This window comes from Macaca fascicularis, chromosome 13 (genome assembly GCF_037993035.2).
Source record: "Macaca fascicularis isolate 582-1 chromosome 13, T2T-MFA8v1.1".
Taxonomy (NCBI): Eukaryota; Metazoa; Chordata; class Mammalia; order Primates; family Cercopithecidae; genus Macaca; species Macaca fascicularis.
In genome coordinates this window covers 44,641,631-44,664,319 of record NC_088387.1, presented here as the reverse complement: position 1 = coordinate 44,664,319, position 22,689 = coordinate 44,641,631, and the positions used below count along the sequence as shown (strand labels likewise).

General features: G+C 35.5%; 1 protein-coding gene across 4 annotated transcripts in view; it reads right to left on the bottom strand.

Moving 5' to 3' along the window:
* Positions 1 to 22,689, bottom strand: part of LRRTM4 (leucine rich repeat transmembrane neuronal 4) — a 785,356-nt gene that overhangs the window by 434,878 nt on the left and 327,789 nt on the right. The window contains exon 3 of one of the 4 annotated variants that reach the window (XM_074011448.1): positions 13,871 to 14,001. The exons of the other annotated variants lie outside the window; for them this stretch is intronic. Coding sequence (XP_073867549.1) covers positions 13,871 to 14,001 — 131 coding nt within the window. The remainder of the gene's footprint in view (positions 1 to 13,870; positions 14,002 to 22,689) is intronic. 4 annotated transcript variants of the gene reach the window in all.

Sequence of the window (22,689 nt, the reverse complement as noted above, 5' to 3'; positions counted from 1 at the left end):
TTATTTTTTTTCCTTTTGTGTCTATTTTGTATCAATAATTCAATAAGATTATATTCTTAGAACCTTGATTATCATTATTAATCTTTTCTTATCAATTCATTTGTATATTGGTTGGAAATGGGGCCCGTAACTAATAATTTTGCATCCCAGGTTGTTCCAAACAGAGCATTTTCATCTTTTTTTTTTTTTTTTTTTTTTTTTTTGAGATGGAGTTTCACTCTTGTCACCCAGACTGGAGTACAATGGTGCAATCTCCGCTCACTGCAACCTTAACCTCCTGGGTTCAAGCGAGTATCTTGCCTCAGCCTCCCTAATAGCTGGGATAACAGGTGCCTGCCACTGCACCCAGTTAATTTTTTTCTTTTTTTTTTTTTTCTGTATTTTTAGTAGAGACAAGGTTTCATCATGTTGGCCAGGCTGGTCTCGAACTCCTAACCTCAGGTGATCCACCTGCCTTGGCATCCCAAAGCGCTGGGATTACAGACATGAGCCACTGTGCCCAGTCAACAGAGCATTTTCTTTTAGAATAGGAATATTAGCACATTCAACTATTCAGCCAGCCAGCCAGCCATGCATTCTTTCATTAAAAATATGGTTGACTATCATGTGATAGTGTACTAATTGCTACAAATATATACCCTATATGCACATACAAAACAAAATTTGTAAATGCATACTAAATAAACAGAAACTGTGGGCTCATTCAGGTTATGGAAAAAATAATATATACATAAACTGTACTTAGCCTAATAAGTGTTATGTGGAGGAATTAAGGATACTATGGCAGTGTGTAGCAGATGCATTCCTAATGTAGTCTGGAACAAGTAATGTTCCTAAAACGCTTTCTCTTTTAGCATTTTAAAGGAAGTTCTCTTTATTATATTACTGAGTTTAATCAATATTAAGTTGATTAAAGTAACCTAAAATAATTAATTGCAGTTAATTTCGCACCAATCTAGTAAAGTTTAATAGAATTATAGCAAACTTTCTATCCGGAAAATAGAAACTACAGCATTTCTAGCACTGTAAGTTTTTAAAAACATGATTATGTAAGAGATAGCAATGTCTCGGTAAACTTTCAAATGTACATATAGGGCATATTCTTTAAACTCCCATAAACTAAAATAGAAATGAGTAATACCAGTTTAAATTCATGATTAAAATAAACCCGAAGAGTTCTTTCAAAAAACACTCCTAAATAATTTCTCACTCAGAAAAGAAACAAAACCTTAAATAAGGCTGATAAATCAAAAATAACAAGAACACAGTATATGGAAATGTATAAAATGTCATTAAAGATCTAATTTGATGACTACATAAAATCTGTCTCAATAAAAAATAAAAATTCTTAATATTTGTCTCTCAAACTTCATTTAAATGTATATATATGGTAGAAGGCAATACAAAATTATAATTTGAAATTAATTAAAAACAACAAAAGCAGTATTTGACAAGTTTCCCTAGGATAAAAGTCACTAATACCAATTAAAATTTTAAATTAAAACTCTACTTATAAATATTAAGAAGATTACCATTATAAGAAACACTATATATGCTAAATTAAAGAATATGTAAAAAGTGAAACATTTTCTAAATAACGTGCAATTTGTCTTAGTTGACTTAGGAAAAAGTAGAAAATATGAATAAATGAATTATCATGTGGAAGATTTGTTGAGAAAATTTTGAGACAAGATTTTTTGTTTTTTAATTTTCGGTACTGGACTACATGTGTAAGGCGTGCTGGTTTGTTACATAGGTAAAGCTAAGTTTTTCTGCGTCTCTGCCACCTGGAACTATAAATCATAATTTGGGGAGGATGAGGGATAGTTCCACCGCTAACCTTTACAGGACAGGGATAGTAGTACAAATCAAGGTCTGCATACTGTACATTTAAACATTGAAAAGGTCAAAATGAAGACATCCAACTAGTAAATAAGACATAGTATACCTCCTACCCACGATAGACAAATTTTCCAAATATATGTATGTAAAGCTACAATTTCATATAACTAAAAATTGGCAAAAAAAAAAAAATGACAATTGAATTACATTTATAATGCTGATTCTGTGTGTTCATGGGTTGCCGTGCTTGTAAGAAAAATAAAATAAAGGCATTCTGTTTAAAACCTAAATTTTTTATTCCATATACTTATGAATTCTTCTTCAATTTCAGCAAAATAAAGAGCTACATTGTTTGAATCAAGATTTTTGCTATATATGCATTTTATTGACCAGAATGTTAACTTAGGCAAACTTTCTCGTCTCAGTTTAGTTTGTTATTTTTGAATTTTACCATAATGAGCAATTATATTACTGCTAATTTTTACTTTCTCATGAAACAACATCAGGGTACTTCTTAATTAAAAAAAAAATTAGTATGGCATACTATCTAAAGAAATAAAGAAAACAATTGAAAATAGTGTGATAGCTTACTGAATCATTCTTCTTTTGAAATTCAGAAAAATAATTTTTCTAAAAAATGTAAAAATAATTTTAACCTTTTTAAAGTAACCAAATTAAACCTGTGTTTTTGTAAACCATTCCAAGTAACTGTAGATTGCACAATTTCCAAATTAATTTAATTTTCTCCCAAAAACAATTTGCTTCTAGTACGTTTTGTATCTTATCTATATTAAATCAAATTGTTTTTACTGAATTTACATGGAATTAGCATTGTTTGCCCAGATGTGATCTTAAGCTGAAATTTAATGTGTGCTTCATAAGATATCTCACATGTGGGTAGATTCAGAAAGTATCGTGTACAATATTAGAATTTTTCAACAGAACATCGTCACTATTAGCACAGTAGCACAAACTATAAGCTGTGCATGGAGAAGAGAAGTCTTCTGATTTTCAGTCAAATTTCTGGCATGTGCATTTTTTTTTCTTGTCTTTGACAATAAGTTATATGCTGCATAATGATGTTTCTGTCAAGGAAAAATCACATATCTAATAGTGGTCCCATAAGATTATAATAGAACTGAAAAATGTCTATTGCCTAGTGACACAGCCATTGTATCTTTGTGATGCAACATACTACCTTTTCAACGCTTGGATACACAAGTACTTACAATTTTATTACACTTGCCTACAGTATTTAATACAGTAACAGGCTGTACAGGTTTGCAGCATAGGAACAATAGGTTAGATCATATAGCCTAGGTGTGTAGCAGGCCATGCCAACTATGATTGTTTAAGAATACCATATGATGTTTGTACAACAAAATCACCGAACAAAGCATTTCTCAGACAATAGTCCTTTGTTAAGAAATGCATGGCTGTATTTAAATTATTTAAATATAGCTAACATTTAAATTTTATTTTTGAAAAAAATTAAATATTAAATACATTTTATAACATAAAGTAATTCACAATTCTTGTATTAAGAATCCATCTAGTTTTCTGTATAAAAATTGATATGCCTTACTCATTTTTTTTAATATTATAAAATATTTTTCGGCCGGGCGTGGTGGCTCACACCTGTAATCCCACCACTTTGGGAGGCTGAGGCGAGCAGATCGCCTGAGATCAGCAGTTCGAGACCAGCCTGGCCAACATGGTGAAACCCTGTCTCTACCGAAAATACAAAAATTACCCGGGCATGGTGGCACACACTTGTAATCTCAGTTACTCAGGAGTCTGAGACAAGTGAATCGCTTGAACCCAGGAGGCAGAAGGTGCAGTGAACCAAGATCATGCCATTGCACTCCAGCCTGGGCAACAAGAATGAAACTCCATCTCAGGAAAAAAAATATATTTTTCAGTCACCATGTACAACTGCTGCACACTTTTAGTACACACTGACCTGCGTATATCCAGATCACATAGAGAGGCAAGAAATGGAAACTCATCCCTTTTGGGAAGTGACTATGTCAGAAACCTTATGCTTTCTAACAGGTTAATTTACTTCTCTTTCATCTGTTACTTGCAGTTTAATAGTTCTGAAATAGACAATGGCATCACCTACACATCTTCCAGCATTCAGTTATAGTCATCTTTTGCTTTGATGGTTATTGAGAAATATGACAGAATGCTTCCCTGTGGCTGAGGGATGCTTGTGCCATAAGGGCCTTTTTGCCCAGGTCTTGGAGTTGTGCTGAAGAGAGGAACCAGTCTAAGAAAATGTGACTATATCTTGAGTATGGCAGAGAAGGAAATAAAGAAAACTGGGTCTTTGATGATGTCATCAATCCAATGAAATAAATACTTCTAGAACACACTTACTTTCACAACTCTTACGTGAGAAAGCAAAAGTCCATTTGATTTAGGCCATTTTTAATTGGTGTACCAGTTAGGATTTGATGACAGAAACCACTCTATGTATTTCAGGTATGAAGCGTTTAATATGGGAATTATGAACACATTTCGACATGTGAAAGAATGGAGATCCAGAAAGCCACCCCTGAACATCTCAACTTGTAAAGCTGAAGTGGGAGGTTCTTAGGGTTCACAAGTATGCAGACATCAGCAGAAAATCATGATGTTCTTAAGAGCTTGCTAGTAAGTTACTGTGAATCTCCTGTCTCATCTGGCTACAATTGCCTCCAAAGGAAAAAAGATGTCTTTCTCTTAAGCCTTATAAATCTTGCAAAATGTCTCTTATTAGCAGACTCTGATCACTAACCTATGGGGAACAGGATGCTGGGTAACATGAACAGGATCCTGCTCTGCTGTATCTACAGAAAAGAGGGAAGATGGGGGCTGTGATGACACCAAGTTGACCACAGACAGTAACCCAATACCATATTTGGGTTTTCTTTAATTTACAGCTAAAGGTACTCACATCACAGCACTAGAAACATTTACATTAAAAGAAAATAAAAAAAGGAAATTTATTTTGTAAGAATGTCAATTATAACACAGTTATAAGATAAAAATATTGAAATATTCATGGTGTTTTTTTAAGATGCTGAAGTTACTAAAATGTTTGATAGTCTCTGATGCATAAGATCCCTTGATATATCATTAATTTTAAAACAGAGGATTTAGAACAGTGAATTCAATAGTATCCCTTTGGTTTCATGTATTTACTACATAAGAATCCATTTTTTTGAATTATTTAAAATAAACATATCTATATAATTAAAGAGGTTTATTGGTGAGGGGAATTAAAATTTTCTCCCATTGTGTTTGTTATAATGACATGCCACTAAAATATGTTTAGATTGACTCATAATTTAAAAATGCTTAATAAATTATAAACATTATGAATATTTATAGATTTTTATTTGGCACTGTTTCATAGAAATATCCAACAGGTTATTTCTGGAGGGATAATTTATAAAGAATTTTAAAAGCTAAGCATTTATAGCTTGAATAAACAAGACCATTACACATATATTTAATAAACTTTAACAAGTAGGAAAACTTATAACCTACTACAAAGAACTATCTTTGAAACTAAAGCCACGAGTTTATTCAAAATTTATCAAATACCTTTACTGCACTGTATCTGTATGCAAGTAAAGCTGTAAATATATATAATGGAAAATATTTGTCTTTAAGCTAACATGATAAAGATATATTATGTAGATATATAAAATCATGAAACCATGGCAGTCAAATTACAAACTAAACAAATTCTAAAATATAAGCATTAAAAATGTAGGGTGGTAATGCAAAAAATAAGATCAGCTATGATTCTAAATTTTCAATATCTAGGGTAGGAGTATGACCACATAATTAATCATCCAAATAGAACATGAAAATTCTGTTCTGGGAAGATATGGGGTGCTATTAATTATGATGAGTCCAAAGGTTCAAACAAGGGTGTGTGGTCACTGTATAGAAGGAAAAGGCTTCATAGAAGAGGTAGTATTTAAAATGGATCTTGAAAATTGAATCTATGCAGAGAAAGGTCCGTATGTGTAAGTAAGCCATTAATCTTTCACGACAAGAAGAAACTAATCCTTCTCATTATTGCCCTCCAATGATCCAATTAAAACCCAAATATATTACCTTGGAAGATGAAGGTGTTTAACATTTATTAGTATATTAGAAATAATGGTGTATTTGTTTGGCTATTGTCATTTAACAAGATGGTGGAAGTGAAGAGAAATTTATATGCTTTTTTCCGTTTTGAATTTACTTTCTTAATTTGGCACAATAATTGTACAAATTCATGGCATGCAGAGTGATGTTACAATATATGGTTTAGTGATCCGATCAGGGTAATAGGTATATCTATCTATTCTTAAACATTTATAATTTATTCATGTTGAGTACATTCAATATCCTCCTAGTTATTTGAAATGACTCAGAAATTAAAGGGTACTATGAGAACATTGAGCATCACAGGGCATCAAAATAGGACCCAGAAGTAAACGAAAGAAAAAACTACTGTTTAATAACTTTAGGCAGACCACCATGGCTCATGCCTGTAATCCCATGTAATCCCAGCACTGTGAGGTGGAGGGCAGCAGATCACTTAAGATCAGAAGTTCAAGACCCTCCTGGCCAATATGGCAAAACCCCACTTTTACTAAAAATACAAAAATTAGCCGGGTGTGGTCGCAGGCACCTGTAATCCCAGCTACTTAGTAGGCTGAGGCAGGAGAATCCTTTGAACCCAGGAGGTGGAGGTTGCAAAATGAGCTGAGAACGTGCCACTGTAATCCAGTTTGGATGACACAGCGAGATCTTTTCTCAAATAATAAATTAAATAAAATAAAAAACTTTAAATTGAATCTAAGATCTATTAAATTTAAAAGGAAATAATTGTGCTTAGTATCAAGAACAATACAAGCAGGGGAAATAAACCATTTTAAAAATAATTTGTTGAATACTCAGGATGGTCTAAGAAATAGCTCTAGCACCAGGTTTTTGGTTTTTTTTTCTTCCAGTTTTAAGTGCTTATCAATTTTTTTTAATCCTATAACTTTCTTGGTCTTCTTCTGTTGGCTCTGAGTTTCAGTTACTAAATCTGTTAGGAAAGTAGGTGTTTTATTCTCCATTGATTTCAATAGACTCATCTATTTTAAATTACAACATCTTAAATTTATAGACTCATACATTGTTGAGCAGTCATACAAATAGTAGGCATTCTTGCCTCTTTCCAAATCTTAATCTTTGTATTGGGGATAGATTAAGTAATATAAATCATAAACTAATTAATTAAATGTATTATGAATAAATTAAGCCATCCCAAAATAAGTGTGCTCTTGGAAAATTATCATTATTATTATTATTATTATTATTATTTTGAGATGGAGTCTGCGATCTCAGCTCACTGCAAGCTCCACCTCCCGAGTTCACGCCGTTCTCCTGCCTCAGCCTCCTGAGTAGCTGGGACTACAGGGATCTGCCACTGCACCCGGCTACTGTTTTGTAATTTTTAAGTGGAGTTTCACCGTGGTCTTGATCTCCTGACCTCATGATCCGCCCGCCTCAGCCTCCCAAAGTGCTGGGATTACAGGCATGAGACACCGCGCCCGGCCAGAAAATTATTTTTATGAATATTGAGGACATGCAGGAAATAGGAAGGTTAACACAGTGAGATATATTAGTGAACTTACTTTATTAGAAAAATAGCCTTATAATCTACACATACAAAAAAGTAAAATATGATAGTAAAATTGCCATTATTTTTCCCATGTATCTGTATTATTTGAAATGAGGAGCAGCATCTCTTACTATTATTTCAGATTGCTGATTTTAGAGATTATTAGACAAAGAAAAAATACATCTTACAGCTTTCTATTCTAATAAGTTAATATAACTAACATAAAAACTTATTATTTGAAATAATTGAGGTCAATCTATTATACACCTAAAATACTATTCTGTAAAGTTTTGTATTATAATTGACATATTGAAAATGTAAGTGAGTTGGGAGGCATATTTTCATGATTTTGCAACCTTGAGAAATTAAGCCCTTTTAGCTGACCTTCAGTCATTCTATCTGTATAGTGAAGATATCTTATGCCATACCCGACTCTCCTCACTCATTTACCTAATTTATCATTATGATACAGAGTGACAGACTGACCTGAGATTAATATTTTTTCTTTGATGTACTGAAAACTGGATTCCTTGCAAAGGCATAGAGAAGGTTCCATTTTTGTCTCTTTGCATGTATTATATTAACCAGAGGAAAAACTGTTTTGAATTGTATTTTCATTTTAGCTTTCTTTTTCCTGCTTAAGAGGCAAAGAACACACGCACACACACATACACGCACACGCGATTTTATGTTGATAAATATGAGTATCAGGTAGGCTAGACTAGGTTACGATGCAGTATAGCAAAACTCTCAAAACCTCAGTAGTTTAAACAACAAACTTTTATTTCTTCCTCATGCGGCTTCTGCACTGAGGACTGCTTTGATCACTGCATGTTCTGCAAGACCTTGGGCGACTGAGGCTTCACCTTTATAGCCTCCTATTCACTGCCTCAGTGGGAAGGGGCCTCTGAAGAATCCTGCAAATGATCCAGTGCTCTGACCTGGGCGTGACACATGTCATACCTTCCACCACTTACTGGAACAGAGCCTCAGATCACCGCAGTAGGGCTAGGAGTTCTGTCCTGTCTCATTGTGGTCAAAGGGAGAAGATCCAGACATTGGGAAGCATTCTAAGATTTCACATTAGACAATGTTATTGGCTCAGAAATCATAAATATGTTAGCCTCTACTCATTTTAAGTACAATGTAGTCAAGCTGTTTGAGTGATTCTAACCCTTCCCTTGTCATCAGAAAGACTGTTAAAATTAAGAGTAATTGTGATTCAGTCAATTTAAGTTGAACATTTTCTATCTGGAGATAAAGGAATGAAAGTTTAGAAAGCATGACAAACCTAGATCTATTTGGTACAGAATTTATAAACCAGACTTGCTTTTAAGAATAATATAGCTATAAAAATCAGTGAACTTAGCTACTTGCTTTCAATCACCGACATTTTCCAAGCTGCTAACTGGCCTTCACTCTTCACCTCCAGGACAAATTTACCTCCTCTACAGAGCCTTCTGCTAATGTAGTCCTCCTTGTCTACTTAGGCAAACAGAGCCAGAGCAATCTCTCACTAGCCGTCCTGACTACTACATTCTTACTGCTCATCATGTTTCCTGCATACATTGCTTTCTTATCACTTGTGACCACCACCTTCCCCAGACTGTAAATGCTGCAGGCTCAAGGACTCCAGCGGCCCTGTTACCCCTTGTGTCTTTGGATCCTACCACAGAGTGACATCTCCAGCTTCTGAATGCCTCTGTGTCTTTGGTATCTGTAGCTCTGCTTTGGCACTTTGGAGCCTTGATCACAACCTCGCTGTGTTTTCTTATAATACTTATTGAATGCTAATTTATTAAATACAAGTAATCTCTATAGGGACATTAAATAAAATGTTCTCTGAAGACATTTTGCTAAAAAACAGACTTCAATCTTAATAACAGTATTTAAAAAAAGAAAAATGAAACAACTTTTACTATGCACCACGTAATCAAGTTTTACATAACTTAACTCACTTGGCCCCAACCACCCTAAACTCATTTACACAGGAGGGAATTAAAACTGCAAAGGGTCAAGAATTTGCCCCAAATCAAATGGCTCACAACTAGTAAAATCAGGAACAGATCTTAGATATATTGGCTCCGGAGTCTGTGAGCTTAACCATTTCGCTATAATGCCCTCTTATTGGTAGATTCTATCTTCCCTTAAAGGTTCTAATTTTGGATTTGTTGTTTTTCTCTGTTTTGTTTTGTTTTGTTTCCTTTATATACAAGAGGGAAAAAATTGTATTGAGACCAAATGATCTCCAGATCTCACTTTCCATTCCGGTAGTCTATGAGTCATATTAGGAAAACTCTTTTAAATGGCAAACATTTGGATACAAGAATCTTCATAGTGTCTATTCAGATACAGCTAACTGAAGTGACAAAAATTTTATCATTAACATTCTATGCTGTCATGTTAGTATACTTAAAAGACAAGGAACAATTATAGCATGTTGTTTAAAAAGAAGGCTTATTCATTATAATTAATTACTAGTAAACATAAATCTGTTTCAAGAATGCCATGCCCAAGATAAATGGAAGTGTCACATGCCATAACCAAGAGAAAGTTAGAAATCAAAGGCATTTGAAGCAAACACACATAAATACATAATACATTCCCATGAAAAGTTCAAAACTTTTGCTAACTATTGTTTCAACAAAAGCTGCTAAGAATTACCTAGACAAAGAATCTTACATTTTATAAATCAAACGTGTGGGGAATACTAGATTAAACAAAGTTAAACACATGTTTTAGAACCTTTACTATAAAAATAGAATCACGCATTTCTTTTAGAAGGAATAACAGTGTTTCCCAACACATGTGGCCGTGGAATCTTTATTTCCTTTATTAAGCATCTCTTGTGACTAATGGTCCCTGAACCATTCTTTAGGAAATAGCAAATGCTGATTTGAGATCTAAGGAAACATGAAATTTAAAAGTAGTGGGTTTAGTATGAATGTCCCAGAAATTTGAAAGAAACATAATAAAATGTTAGCTCTCTTACTAATGTAACTTTCAAATCAAAAGTTTAATTTTTCTGTAGCCTGATATAGACATTAGTTGACAAAAACATTTAAATACATTTATATATGTGTGCATATATATGGAGATGCATAATTGTTATGCATATATATGCATGCATATGTCAAATATAAACTCTTCCTCAATTCAGTTCTGAACAAAGCAATTAACATTCTAAAGTGTTTATGAAAAGTAAGAATGTCTATATTGGGAAGCTCTTTTTAATGGATAATATGCATGTTCTCAGAGAAATATTTTATAGGGGTGAGTGTTGGTAAGAATCATTTTGTCTAGGGTAAGAATGTTCAGTAAAATATAATCTTCACTCATTATTTTTTTTCGCAAGCTACAGCTCACTGCCACAAAGGTCAGCAGTTATAGTCCTCAGTGGATTCTTAGAATGTAGAATGAGGGAGTTTGAAATGATTTGTTCTGTCACCTGTTCCCAGAAAAACTGACATAATTTAATATGATGACTGTTCTCCTTTACCTCATTAAACCAGTAAAGGAGAGCTGCATAGAATCCTAAGTTATTTATGACTTACCACTTATAAAATATGAGTTTAGGATTTTGAACTCCACTTGCCACAACTGCCTACTCACGCCCACCCACTAGCCAAAATCATCTGTGTGCATAGAATAGAAAACCTGATGCAAAGTCCCTTCTAAATCGGACAAGGCAAGTGTACGTACGCCAGTTATGGTGTAAATATAAAACACCTTTGCCTTTCATCAAAACAATGATTTCAGGAGGATTCCCCTTTATGCTGTCATGACTTAGAATCAGTGAGTTAAAAAATAGGAAATATTCAAAGTATGAACAATAATGTAATAAAGAAAAAGAAAGAAATGAAAAACCTTTAAATAGAAGTCTTATCTGGTGGTTGATAATCTGTATTTTTAGAGCTTAGCAACACAGATAATAAGAGGAGTCTGCAAAGTATAGTTTATAATTTCAGAAACAAAAATGGTAGTAATGTACTATAGGAGCACCCAAGAAAAGCAGACTGTTATATTTCCTTGCTTTTGCCTAGAATTAGTTAAATCCCATATGCTAGCTTTGGTTATATGATGTTAATCTCTGGAAATTGAAAGTTCTATTTCTGTTTCATGTATAACAAATTCACTGAATTTTTGGGAAAGGAAATAATTATTACTTAAAAACAATAGTTTGTTGGCAAAACATTTTCAGGAGTTGTGACAGAGAGGTCTATATAAGGGAGCATAATCCAACTTCAGAAACACAACGCAGAGAAAGAAGAGATAGTTTGTCAAGTAGAAAAGACTATACTCAAAAGAAAAGGTTAGTGTTCTTTCAATATACCTAGGGAAATAAATTTTAAAAAGTCTTAAGAGCAAAAAATCAATATGTGCCAAGGAGTAACATTCCATAGCATTTCTGATATCCTTATAATATTTAAAACTCACACCGTGCTAGAATTTTTAATGACAAATGAAATAGATTATAAATAGCCATGAACCTAACCTCCTTCAATTTGTAGAGTGCTTATCAAATTTCTAAATGTGATTTTTCATAATGCTTCTTTTCACAGACACTACAGGGAAGGATGTCATCGATGCTATTTCAGATCTGTCATATATAATATTCTAATCTGCCAACTTTTGCAACTAAAAGATGAGCTCATGTACAAGCTGACAAGAGGTGGTAATGAGTCTAGGCTTTCCTGAAGGTTGTTAAAAGTTTAAGTCCCCGGCATTGTGCAGGTGCTCTCTGAATTGGCTTGGCAATTTTTATAATGACAGCTGCTGTCAGGTGAGAGAATACCAGGAAAGTTGTCAGTAACAGTAAAAGAGTGTTAAAAATAAAAGTGGCCCCAGATATTGGCAAAAGTGATTTGCTTAAACTTATCAAATCTCTTTGGGAGTCCCGGATGTTTCATTTTTCCCTAGGTATGCTTTAAAATCACCATTTCTGCTGATGATTATACTATCTTTATATGGAACTTAATCAGATTAGCTGAAATCAGAAAAAGCCCAGACACATGAATCTGGAGTTTATGGCCGTGACATTTTCAAGTCTGAAAAACTCCTAATACATAATATTACTACCAATTATTATTAGTAGTAGCAGTAGCATCAATGCTCATGTTAGTAATACTACATACTTTAATGTATATATCTATAAGTGTTCACAGCTTTCAGTTATCTGTTTGGAAGTGATGAACCAAACTAGATTGCCATTTTACATTGGAATTTTGATAATTATTTTTTTCTAGAGAGTCAGAGCCTAAGAAGGCTGAGGCTCAACTTTAGTTCCAGATACCAGGGTGCTGTTAACAAGAAGTTATCCAAGCTTTGTAACTCACTGTGCTATACCAGATGAATATTACTGGAGTTACGTCAGCTTTTGGTATAAGCTAAAGGTCTTAGGCCAGTTCCAGAAAGCTGTTACAGTTATCACTTTTAATTCTTTGTTTCATTTTATATTTTCTCTTCTCGATATTGTTTTTTATTGTTTCTGGATTAGTTACCAATTCTTCGAAATTGGAGACTTTGCCTAAAAAGCAAATTTTCATCTCCTAAGGAAAAGTAGGATGTATGGGAACAGAAGGATCACATTCAAACACAGGCAGAGTGAAATCTAAAGGAATAGCTTTGACTGTTTGGACAGGCCCTCAGGTGACCGTATTCCCCAAATGGCTGGTTTCACACATTTAGACTACCTACTGTGGTCTTGATAATTATATGAATTTGATAATTTTGCAAAAGATCTTCAAGTAGCAACAGGTTCTTACAGATGAGTAAAATATATATATATATATATAGTGCATATATATACACACACATATGTATATATACATATATATGTATGTATATATATGTATATATATGCAGTCCCTAACTGAGTTCCTTAGGAGTGAGAACTTTGAAAGTTTACTTTTTTACCTAATTTCCTATGAGGTCCCCAGAGAGAGGCTGACAAGCCAAAAACAGGTCTCCATTATCAGAAAAGGAATGGACAGGTCCCTAAACGGCAAAAAACAAGCATCCAAACAAACCCTAAATTATACAACCTTGACGCCTGGAAATGGACAGGGGATGGTAACTAATGAAAGAAAAGGTTTCAAGAACTGGGTCACATGGTCACTTTCGGAAGAGCAGCACATACAACTTGAAACTGAATCCCAGTAGTCACTGGGCTTGTTTGCTACTGACTGCCTCAGGTCAAGATTGTTGTTGGAATTTGGCAGTAGGGCCTATCTTAAAGATAAGAATACAGGAACCCACTGCTACTGTGAAGGTAAAAACTCAAGATTGAGCCAAGCCAGACAGACAGCCATTGAGTGTGTGTTTCTGATCATCAGAATGTGAGTTTAGCAAATACAACTGTTAGTTTACCTTAATGGCAAAGCCTTGAAGCTCTGGAGAGGGTGTAGAAGAGAGTCAAGTGCGGAAGTTTCGTTCAGAGGCCATGGATATTCTTCAGAGGAGATGAATATTTTTGGTACAGCCAGTGCATGGTAACAGCCCTGTGTCAAGAAACTTTTTGTTCAAAATGTTCTATTGCAAGTTTAAGTTAAAGAAGCATACTGTTTCATGCAATAGCTATAAGATAATTAAAACTCAAGGCAGTGTTGTGGATTTCAGTCTAGCAGTCTGAGGTAAAGTGCATTTTCCTTCTTTTATGTCACAGAGTAAGCCACTATAGCAACCCTAGACCTGAACTGACGCTGCATTGTTTAGTGTCTGTTGCCATTATCTGAAATGATCTAGGATCCACAAGGTCAGTGACAGGCCAGGAGACCTGGGCATTAAACCATGCAGCATAGGTCACCTTTTGTCTCCATTGACATGTTACCCATGTTATGAACCAAAGAATGCATCTCCAAGCAAACTGAGTCCAGTGCAAACATCACGGGGAGCAGCAGAGAACAGAAGCACATAGTACTGAGTAGCGGGGTGAGCCAGGGTGAAATAGTGTGAGCTTCACTTCCTCATGTGTGAAGCAAATATACGCTTAGTGCTTACTGCTAAGGTTGTTGTGAAAGTTTCTTGACTAAATCATGTAACATTTTTAGAGGTAACTCTTCACTGAATAAATACTGATGATGATGACAATGATGATGATGGCAGCAACTAGATGGACTACATTGGGAAGCAAACCAACTTTTTAACACTGCATCCAATAAAATGAAGCACTTTAAAGGCTGGGTTCCAGAAACTATTCTCGTTGGAGAATTAGGCCAGGTAGATGCTTAACTTCTCCTGACTGATGCCTATGTATCCTTCCAGTCTCAGGTTTGATGCTGCTGCTTCGGGAAGTCTTCCCTATCACTCTATCTTGAGTCTGGTGTTCCAGCTTTGTATGCCGTTACATTCTGCCATTCCCAAATCATAACACTTTCTGTGATTCATTGTTAAAAGTTCGATTGTGTGCTCTGTATATTAGTAAACTGCAAACTCCATGAAGGTTACAGCCACTTCAACTTATGTCCTACACCAAGCATAGTACTAAGCAGATAGGAAGGGCTTGATAAATACTTGCTGGATAAATTAATCTATCAATTGACGTAGCATACCAACCCACCCACTCTCAGCTCAAGTAGGAGTGTAGTAAGTAAATCCATCAGATATAAAACCAGCAGCATCCAGAAAAAGGGGTGACAATTTTTTAACTATGATCACATGTGGAAGTATTACTAAGTCAAACTAAAGTTTGTTGGTATTATACAGTTACAGGATTAATTTGAAAGATTTACAACTCCCCATTCTTGGAAATCGTAAGGGTGATTACTTATCCATTGGAAGGGTACGAACACTTTCTAGCCATGGAAGAAGGCAACATACACATGCAGTGCAACATTCAATGATTTATTTATATGAAGCTATTTGAGTACCACATATCTTAGATTTGGGGGATGCCACAGTGAACATGATAAATATGGTTTTGTTTTGTTTTGTTTTCATGGAGATTATAGTCAAGGGAGAAAAAAAGAAAACAAAGAAATCAGAAAACAAGAAAATAGGATGATATCAGATATTGGAATGTGTTGTGGAAGAAAATAATATTGGGTAATGGAATGCAGAGGACTGGGAGGCAATGACTGGGGTTTTCTTCAATTAGATGTCATAGACGGCCTGAGGACATGGCGTCTTTCAGATAGCAACAATGAGAAGAGCTGGCACTGCTAAAATCAGTGAGGATGTCATTCCAGGAAAAAGTAATGACACACAACACATAAAGACTCTCTGAAGCAGATGTATGTGGCCTGTGCAAGGGTCCAGGAGAGCTACAGAGGCCAGAGCACAAAGAGGAAGAGAGAGAGTGGAGTGAAGAGAGGTCAGAGAGGAAGGACAATCCAGGGCCTTGGGACTTAGAGCACATTCACAATATGGATGTTATTCTGATTCTAACGGAAATGTACAAAGTTTTTGAGCAGGTTTAGGTTATTCGAAAAATCATGACCATTATGAGGAGAATGTACCCATTATATTGTGATTGCTGAATAAGCACATTATATATAAACTTCACACATCATTAATAATCATTTGCTAAAGATTGTGCCCCTTTTTCTTTTTGAGACAAGGTTACACTCTGTCACCCAAGCTGGAGTGCAGTGGCAGGAACTCGGCTCACTGCAGCCTCTACCACCAAAGCTCTAGTGACCCTCCCACCTCAGCACCCACCCCCGACCCAGTACGTGGGACTACAGGCATGCACCACCACTCCTGGCTAATTTATTTTACTTTTACTTTTTGTAGAGGCAGGGTATCACTATGTTGCCCAGGCTGTTCTTGAGCTCCTGGGCTCAAGCGACCCCATCTACCCTGGCCTTCTAAAGTGCTGAGGTTACAGGCATGAGCCACCATGCCTAGCTGTCTTCTTTGCCAATACTCCATAATTTCAAAATTCTTTTTTTCTTTTTTTGAAATAGGGTCTCACTCTGTTGCCCAGGCTAGAGTGATGTGGTGCAGTCTTGGCTCCCTGTAACCTCTGCCTCCTGGGTTCAAGCGATTCTTGTGCCTCAGCCTCCTGAGTACCTGGGACCACAAGCACACGACACCAAGCCTGGCTAATTTTTGTATTTTTAGTGGTGACATGGTTTCACCATGTTGGCGAGGCTGGTCTTGAACTCCTGACCTCAAGTGATCCACCCATCTCAACCTCCCAAAGTGCTGGGATTACAGGTGTGAGCCACCATGCTTTGCCTCAATTTTTTTTTTTTTTTTTTTTTTTGAGACAGAGTCTCGCACAGTCGCCCAGGCTGGAGTGCCGTGGCCCAATCTCTGCTCACTATAACCTCCGCCTCCTGAGTTCAAGCAATTCTCATGCCTCAGCCTCCCGAGTAGCTGGGTCTACAGAGTGTGCCACCATGCCCAGCTAATTTTTGCATTTTTAGTAGAGATGGGGTTTCAACATGTTGGCCAGGCTGGTCTCGAAATTCTGGCCTCAAGTAATCCATCTACCTTGGCCTCCCAAAGTGCTGGGACGACAGGTGTGAGCCACCGTACCCAGCCCAAAATTATTATAGCTGAACATTTTAATTTAATGGTTCTCTATTCTCCAAAATCCTCTAAGTGATTTTGTTGGCAGAGCAATAAAAACAACCTTAATTTAGGAAGTGTGGGTCACATTTCACATCAAAAACATCTAATATAAACTAGAACCCAAAATTACCAAACTTCAAAAAAGTCTCCTACAATAACTCCAGCATATGTAGCACGCCACCATTCAAATCATCTCACAAAGGTGGCAAAATTATTCATGGATAATTTCCCATAATGTCTCTTCAGAGCTTGAAACATTCCCTGCAAAATGTGACTTATTTTTCTTTTGTTTGTAACCAACTGAAATTTAAAGAAACTCATATATATATATAAAAAAATTTCAGTTGGTAAACAAAATGAAATCAGAAAAAACATACAAATATGTGTATATACATTTATACATATATATACATATGTGTGTATATATGTATACGTATATACATATATGTATGTTTCTGTGGTTTTCCTAATTTCATATATGTATATATACATATATATATATGGATACACTTATGTATTTATCCTGATTTCATTTTGTTTTCTTACCAGAAAGCTGTGGGACACACTTAGACATTACCTTCTGTTCTCCTTGTAGCATGTCATCAGAGTAAGCTTATAATTGATGCTGACTCTCAACCTGGCTGTGACTTATTGTTCATTGCAGAGTTGAGCTCATAGCATTTGGCCATTTGTTATAAATTCATACAAAGCTTTGCAAGTAGGTCTCCTTGATGTCTCATTATGCTATCACCTTTAAATGCCTATAACAATCACTGGCAATTCTGGATGATGTGGAGATTTTAGCTGGTCTCTAGGTTCTCCTTAATATTTGCAACTCATAAATAAACTATGTATGATATGTTCCATTACTTATTTCAAAATAAATTATATTCTGTTTTTTCCATTGGGATGGAAGAGTTTTTGTATACTCTGTTCATACTAGATACTGGTAAATGAAAGTTGAATAAGGGAAGGTGGCTTTTTCTTTGTTGTTGTTGTGAGATGTAGTCTCACTTTTGTTGCCCAGGCTGGAGGGCAATGTTGTGGTCTTGGCTCACTGCAACCTCCACCTCCTGAGTTCAAGCGATTCTCCTGCCTCAGCCTCCCGAGTAGCTGGGATTACAGGTGCCTGCCACCATGCTCAGCTAATTTTTGTTTTTTTTTAGTAGAGACAGGGTTTCACCATGTTGTCTAGGCTGCTCTTGAACTCTCGACCTCAGGTGATCCTCCCACCTTGGCCTCCCAAAGTGCTGGGATCACAGGCATGATCCACCACGCCTGTGACAAGGTGGCGTCTTTTAAGGGGTATAGAATGTAGTGGGGAAGACAAACAATTGAATCAACAATCACATATTATATGTAGGAACTAGATGCTATAAGGGACTTTAGCCCCCTTCTCCTTCCTTTCTCCCACGCAGAAAGAGAAGAATGTAAGTCATAGGAAGCCTCCTTTATAAAATGAAGTTTCAACAAGGCTTTGAAAGGTAAATATGATTATTTGAAGAAGGAATTTCTTCTATATACAAGAAGATAGACAGGAGTGAAGATCCAGAGCAAATGTGAAGACTGTAGGAAGAATGATACTTCCACTCACTGAGTGAGAAAAGGGAGGAAGGGAAAGCTGTGGGTAGAGGCTGCTCAACTGTTGGAGAAGGACTTGGGGTGGGTGTGTGTATATGTATATATACACACATATATACATATATATACACACATATATATGTATTATATATACACGTGTGTGTATATACATATATATATGTGTATATATACACACACACACACACACGAAGGTATGAGGTGAGGTTTTATGTGGATGGAGAGAGAGTTGAGTCAGGGGACTTGGGGAAGATGACTGTTTGAGATTGCCGGTATAAGAAGCGTGAGATCAGAGGTGTAGACTAGAAAATAAAGTCATAAGCAAGTTGATAGTTCATTACAAAATGCTGAGGTCAAGGGCCTGAAAGTGTTTATAGGAGCTGGAACGGTACTTATATTTACGTAATATACTAAAATCATTATATCTTGGTGTGAATTAACCCAGTTGGCTATTTGTACTATATATGTAAATAAAATAGAATTGTAAAAGATATCAGTATGTTTTAGACATATAAGCAATTCTGTGATTCAGTACTCACTTACCATTAATTTTTCTGGTGAAATTTCACCCCCTATCTAACGTCACTCAGCCTTCCCCCCCACTTCTATTGTCTAAACTACCCAAGCTATCCTATCACCAGCGCTCTCTTCCCACATGGCTCCCTCCATTCCAATTTCCAAGAGGACTTAAGTACTTAAGACTTTGAATGGTTATTAAGATTATAAACTCATCCTAGGAGAGAAATCATACCTTACTTTCCATTTTGTTTTGTTCTCTCTACAACAAAAATTCACAAGCAAGCCGTACATGAAAACATACTAATGCTAGGGCTCCATGCCTAAGTACTAAATCATAATTACCAGCAACTGAGGACTGGGCATCAGAATTTGGGGAAAGTTGCAAAGCTGATTTTAATGTGAAGTCATATGGACCCACAGTGTTACTTCCTAATTGGCATTCAGAGAAAAGTGATGTGTTTGAGTGGCTTTTGTTAAGAAAAAAAAAAAAACTAACCAATTTACACCAGTGACACTGCGAAAGCACAAAAATTGCAATTCTTGGTTGCAATAGTGGGGTCAATGTCCTTCAAATCACAGATGATGTTTCAGAGGTAGGTATTATCAACAATGTTACAATTCAAATAAAAATTAATTTGTTGGAACACTCAGACATGTTGTCAGCCTGCCCATGTACCTGCATAAGATTTATTTAGCCAAAAAATAAAATGCAAGGTTTCTAGTGAAGTTTATATTTTTTTCATGTCATTTTCTAAAAGGCATAAAAGGCAACAAAACAATTGCATTTAAACAATGCACTGACCTGAATAATCACACATAGAAAATACTTTTATCTGGAAAAGCCATTAGGAGAAATTGTGAACAAAGTGAAAACAGCTTTTGTGTATTTTGGATAATAGTAACTCAGCAGGACTACAAAAGTAAAGCCCTATTAAATCTCCTTCATGTTCTACAATTCTTACTTTTTCAAAGAGTAACTCGTTGACTCCTGGGTTCAAATACTTCTGTTTCCAACACAGAATACAGTTATGAAGCCCTCTGCCTAGATTTACTGCGCATTATACTTTTCACTAGGATGTCAGACACTACATCAATGCATTACAATTATACCAAGATCTATTTTATTTACAGAAAGAATTAATAATGTTGTTGCTGTTGATTTCTGACACGCCAAGGAGTTGACTAGGTATTTGAAGGAGAAACCAAGAGCAAAATAACTTTAGCTTGTCCCTGATCATGTCTGGGCCTCATAATGTCTCTTTTTCATCCCATTGGAAATAACATTTCTGCTTCTTATCTCACAACACAAAATCCTTCCTGCCTTTTCTAGAAACTTACAGTTCTAGAAGTTCTCCTTTTGCATTTTCTCTTCCCCACCCATAAAACTTTCCTTTAGCTAGCTAACACCTGAAAACAATAAAATACTTTAAACTAAATTTAAATTCCTAAGACAAGTCACATGGCAACATTAAAAAGTAGTTTAGGAAGTAAAAAGAAAAAAAAATTGTATACATTAATCTCTCTGATAAAGCACACATCATTTTGTTTTCCTTTTCTGTCTGTCATATTCATGAATAATCTTTTATGTCCATTTTATATTCATTTAATTCCCCACAATCTTTACCTGTCTCTGCTGCCATCACCGTGGGCCAAACAGCTGGTTCGTGGTGGAAAGAAAACTCCAATCAAATTCAGTTTGACTCCTAATTTCATGTGCCATTTTTTTTTTCCACTGCGTTTTCTGGGTCTGGTGATGTGTTTGAAGTTACCAAACAAATTGAGAGCCTGTTTGAAGTTCCACCTGAGGCCATTCAGCTAATAATTTTTCAAAATAATAAAAAAAAATCTTCTTCTGTGAGGCAAGTTCACCAAATTCTCTCATGCAAATGTGCAAGAGAGACATATATGGATCAGGAACAGAGGCAGAGTGTACTGCTTGTAGTGTCAGGTGAGTACAGGAAGCTCTGCTGAGCAATGGGAGATGGATGTGGTAGCCCGCCCATTACCTGGAAGGTGTAATGGATGTGAAAGTGTAGTCACCCTATGCTAATGACTCCATCAGAAAAAAGCTCCCCTGTACCCCTGTGGTGTTCAAGGCCCATCCAGGAAAACAGAACCCAGGTAATTACATAAAAGAATTCAATATGGGGAAATAGATACAGAAGTGTTGAAAAAGCTAAACACTGGGAAAGGGGAGGAGGGCAATGCAAGTATAAGCAACTACAGAAATTGTCCTAAACTCTAGAGCTGTAAGGACAAAGACAGACTATCGCTACCAGAAACTAGTGCTAAAGCCATCCTGGAGGAGCTGGAAAGACGATAAGGGGACACTCAGCAAGTGTTGAAATTATGAAAAAGAAGCAGATACTGCTTAAAGCAGGGAGAGAGAATTAGAAATGCTTTGGCTTCTCCTAGCCTCCTAATCACAGCCTCCTGCTGGGGCTTACATTAGGGAAAACTAATAGGAAGCCGCTGGGTGAATGAACAGAGAAAGGAAAACAAATCTGAGAGCAAATGGCCGAGTGATTGGCCCAACTTCCAATCCATCTGTAACTTTATTCTGCAAACAAAGTTATTTTAAGGAAAATCAAATACTTAGGATCCTTATCAATAATATGTAAAGATATATATTTCTTGCTAGTTTCAGTTATTATTATGGCAATGGTCATTGTAACCCTATCACTACCCTTTTCAGAAAAATATGGCTAGGTAAATTCGTTCATTTTTACTGTGATCAATGTCATGCCGGTGAAGCAATCAGAAAGACTCCGTTCCCATAGCCATGTGGCTTGATACTTTAGAATTTGCTGAAGATTTTAAGTGAAATATCCTTTAAGTGTTCTCTAGATAAATCAAATATTTCACCAATTTTTTACCTTATGCTGAATGTAATATAAATAAAATTTAATTATTACATTATTATATATAGCTATATTTCTTAATTTTCCCATGCAATTAAAATTTCACTGTGTACTATATTCTTTATTAATTTTTCATAAATGTTTTTTCCCACTTGGTAATAAGCTCTTTGTTGATAAAAATAATGAGTAACATGTGTGTTAGTCCATCACACACCTGAGCATGTTATGCATATTGTGATGGATTTCAGGGTTAATATACTTCCTCTTTCCTCATCACAATACACATTAAAATGTGCATGAGATGTGGGAGATTACTTAATTGCAAGGAAAAAGATACTATGGGGCATTACTGATATGACAAAATGACATATCTAGGTTTAGAAATATTTAGAAAAGAACGTTGTTTAATGTTGGTTAGTTAACAAAATACTATGTTATTAATGAAATAACATTTTGATAGTAGAGTTTCTGTGAAATGTATAAGCACTATAGAATTTTGGAACTATTACTAAATGAATACTAAGTGGTTTATAATTTGTATAATTCTCATAATTAACTCACTCTCTATATATATGTATGTGTGTGTATATATATATATTCCTCATTTAGAGATAAATGAATGGAGGTATAGACATTTAGATGAACTGTCTTATAACAAATAACTGACAAATTATTGCACTAGTTTGAGAA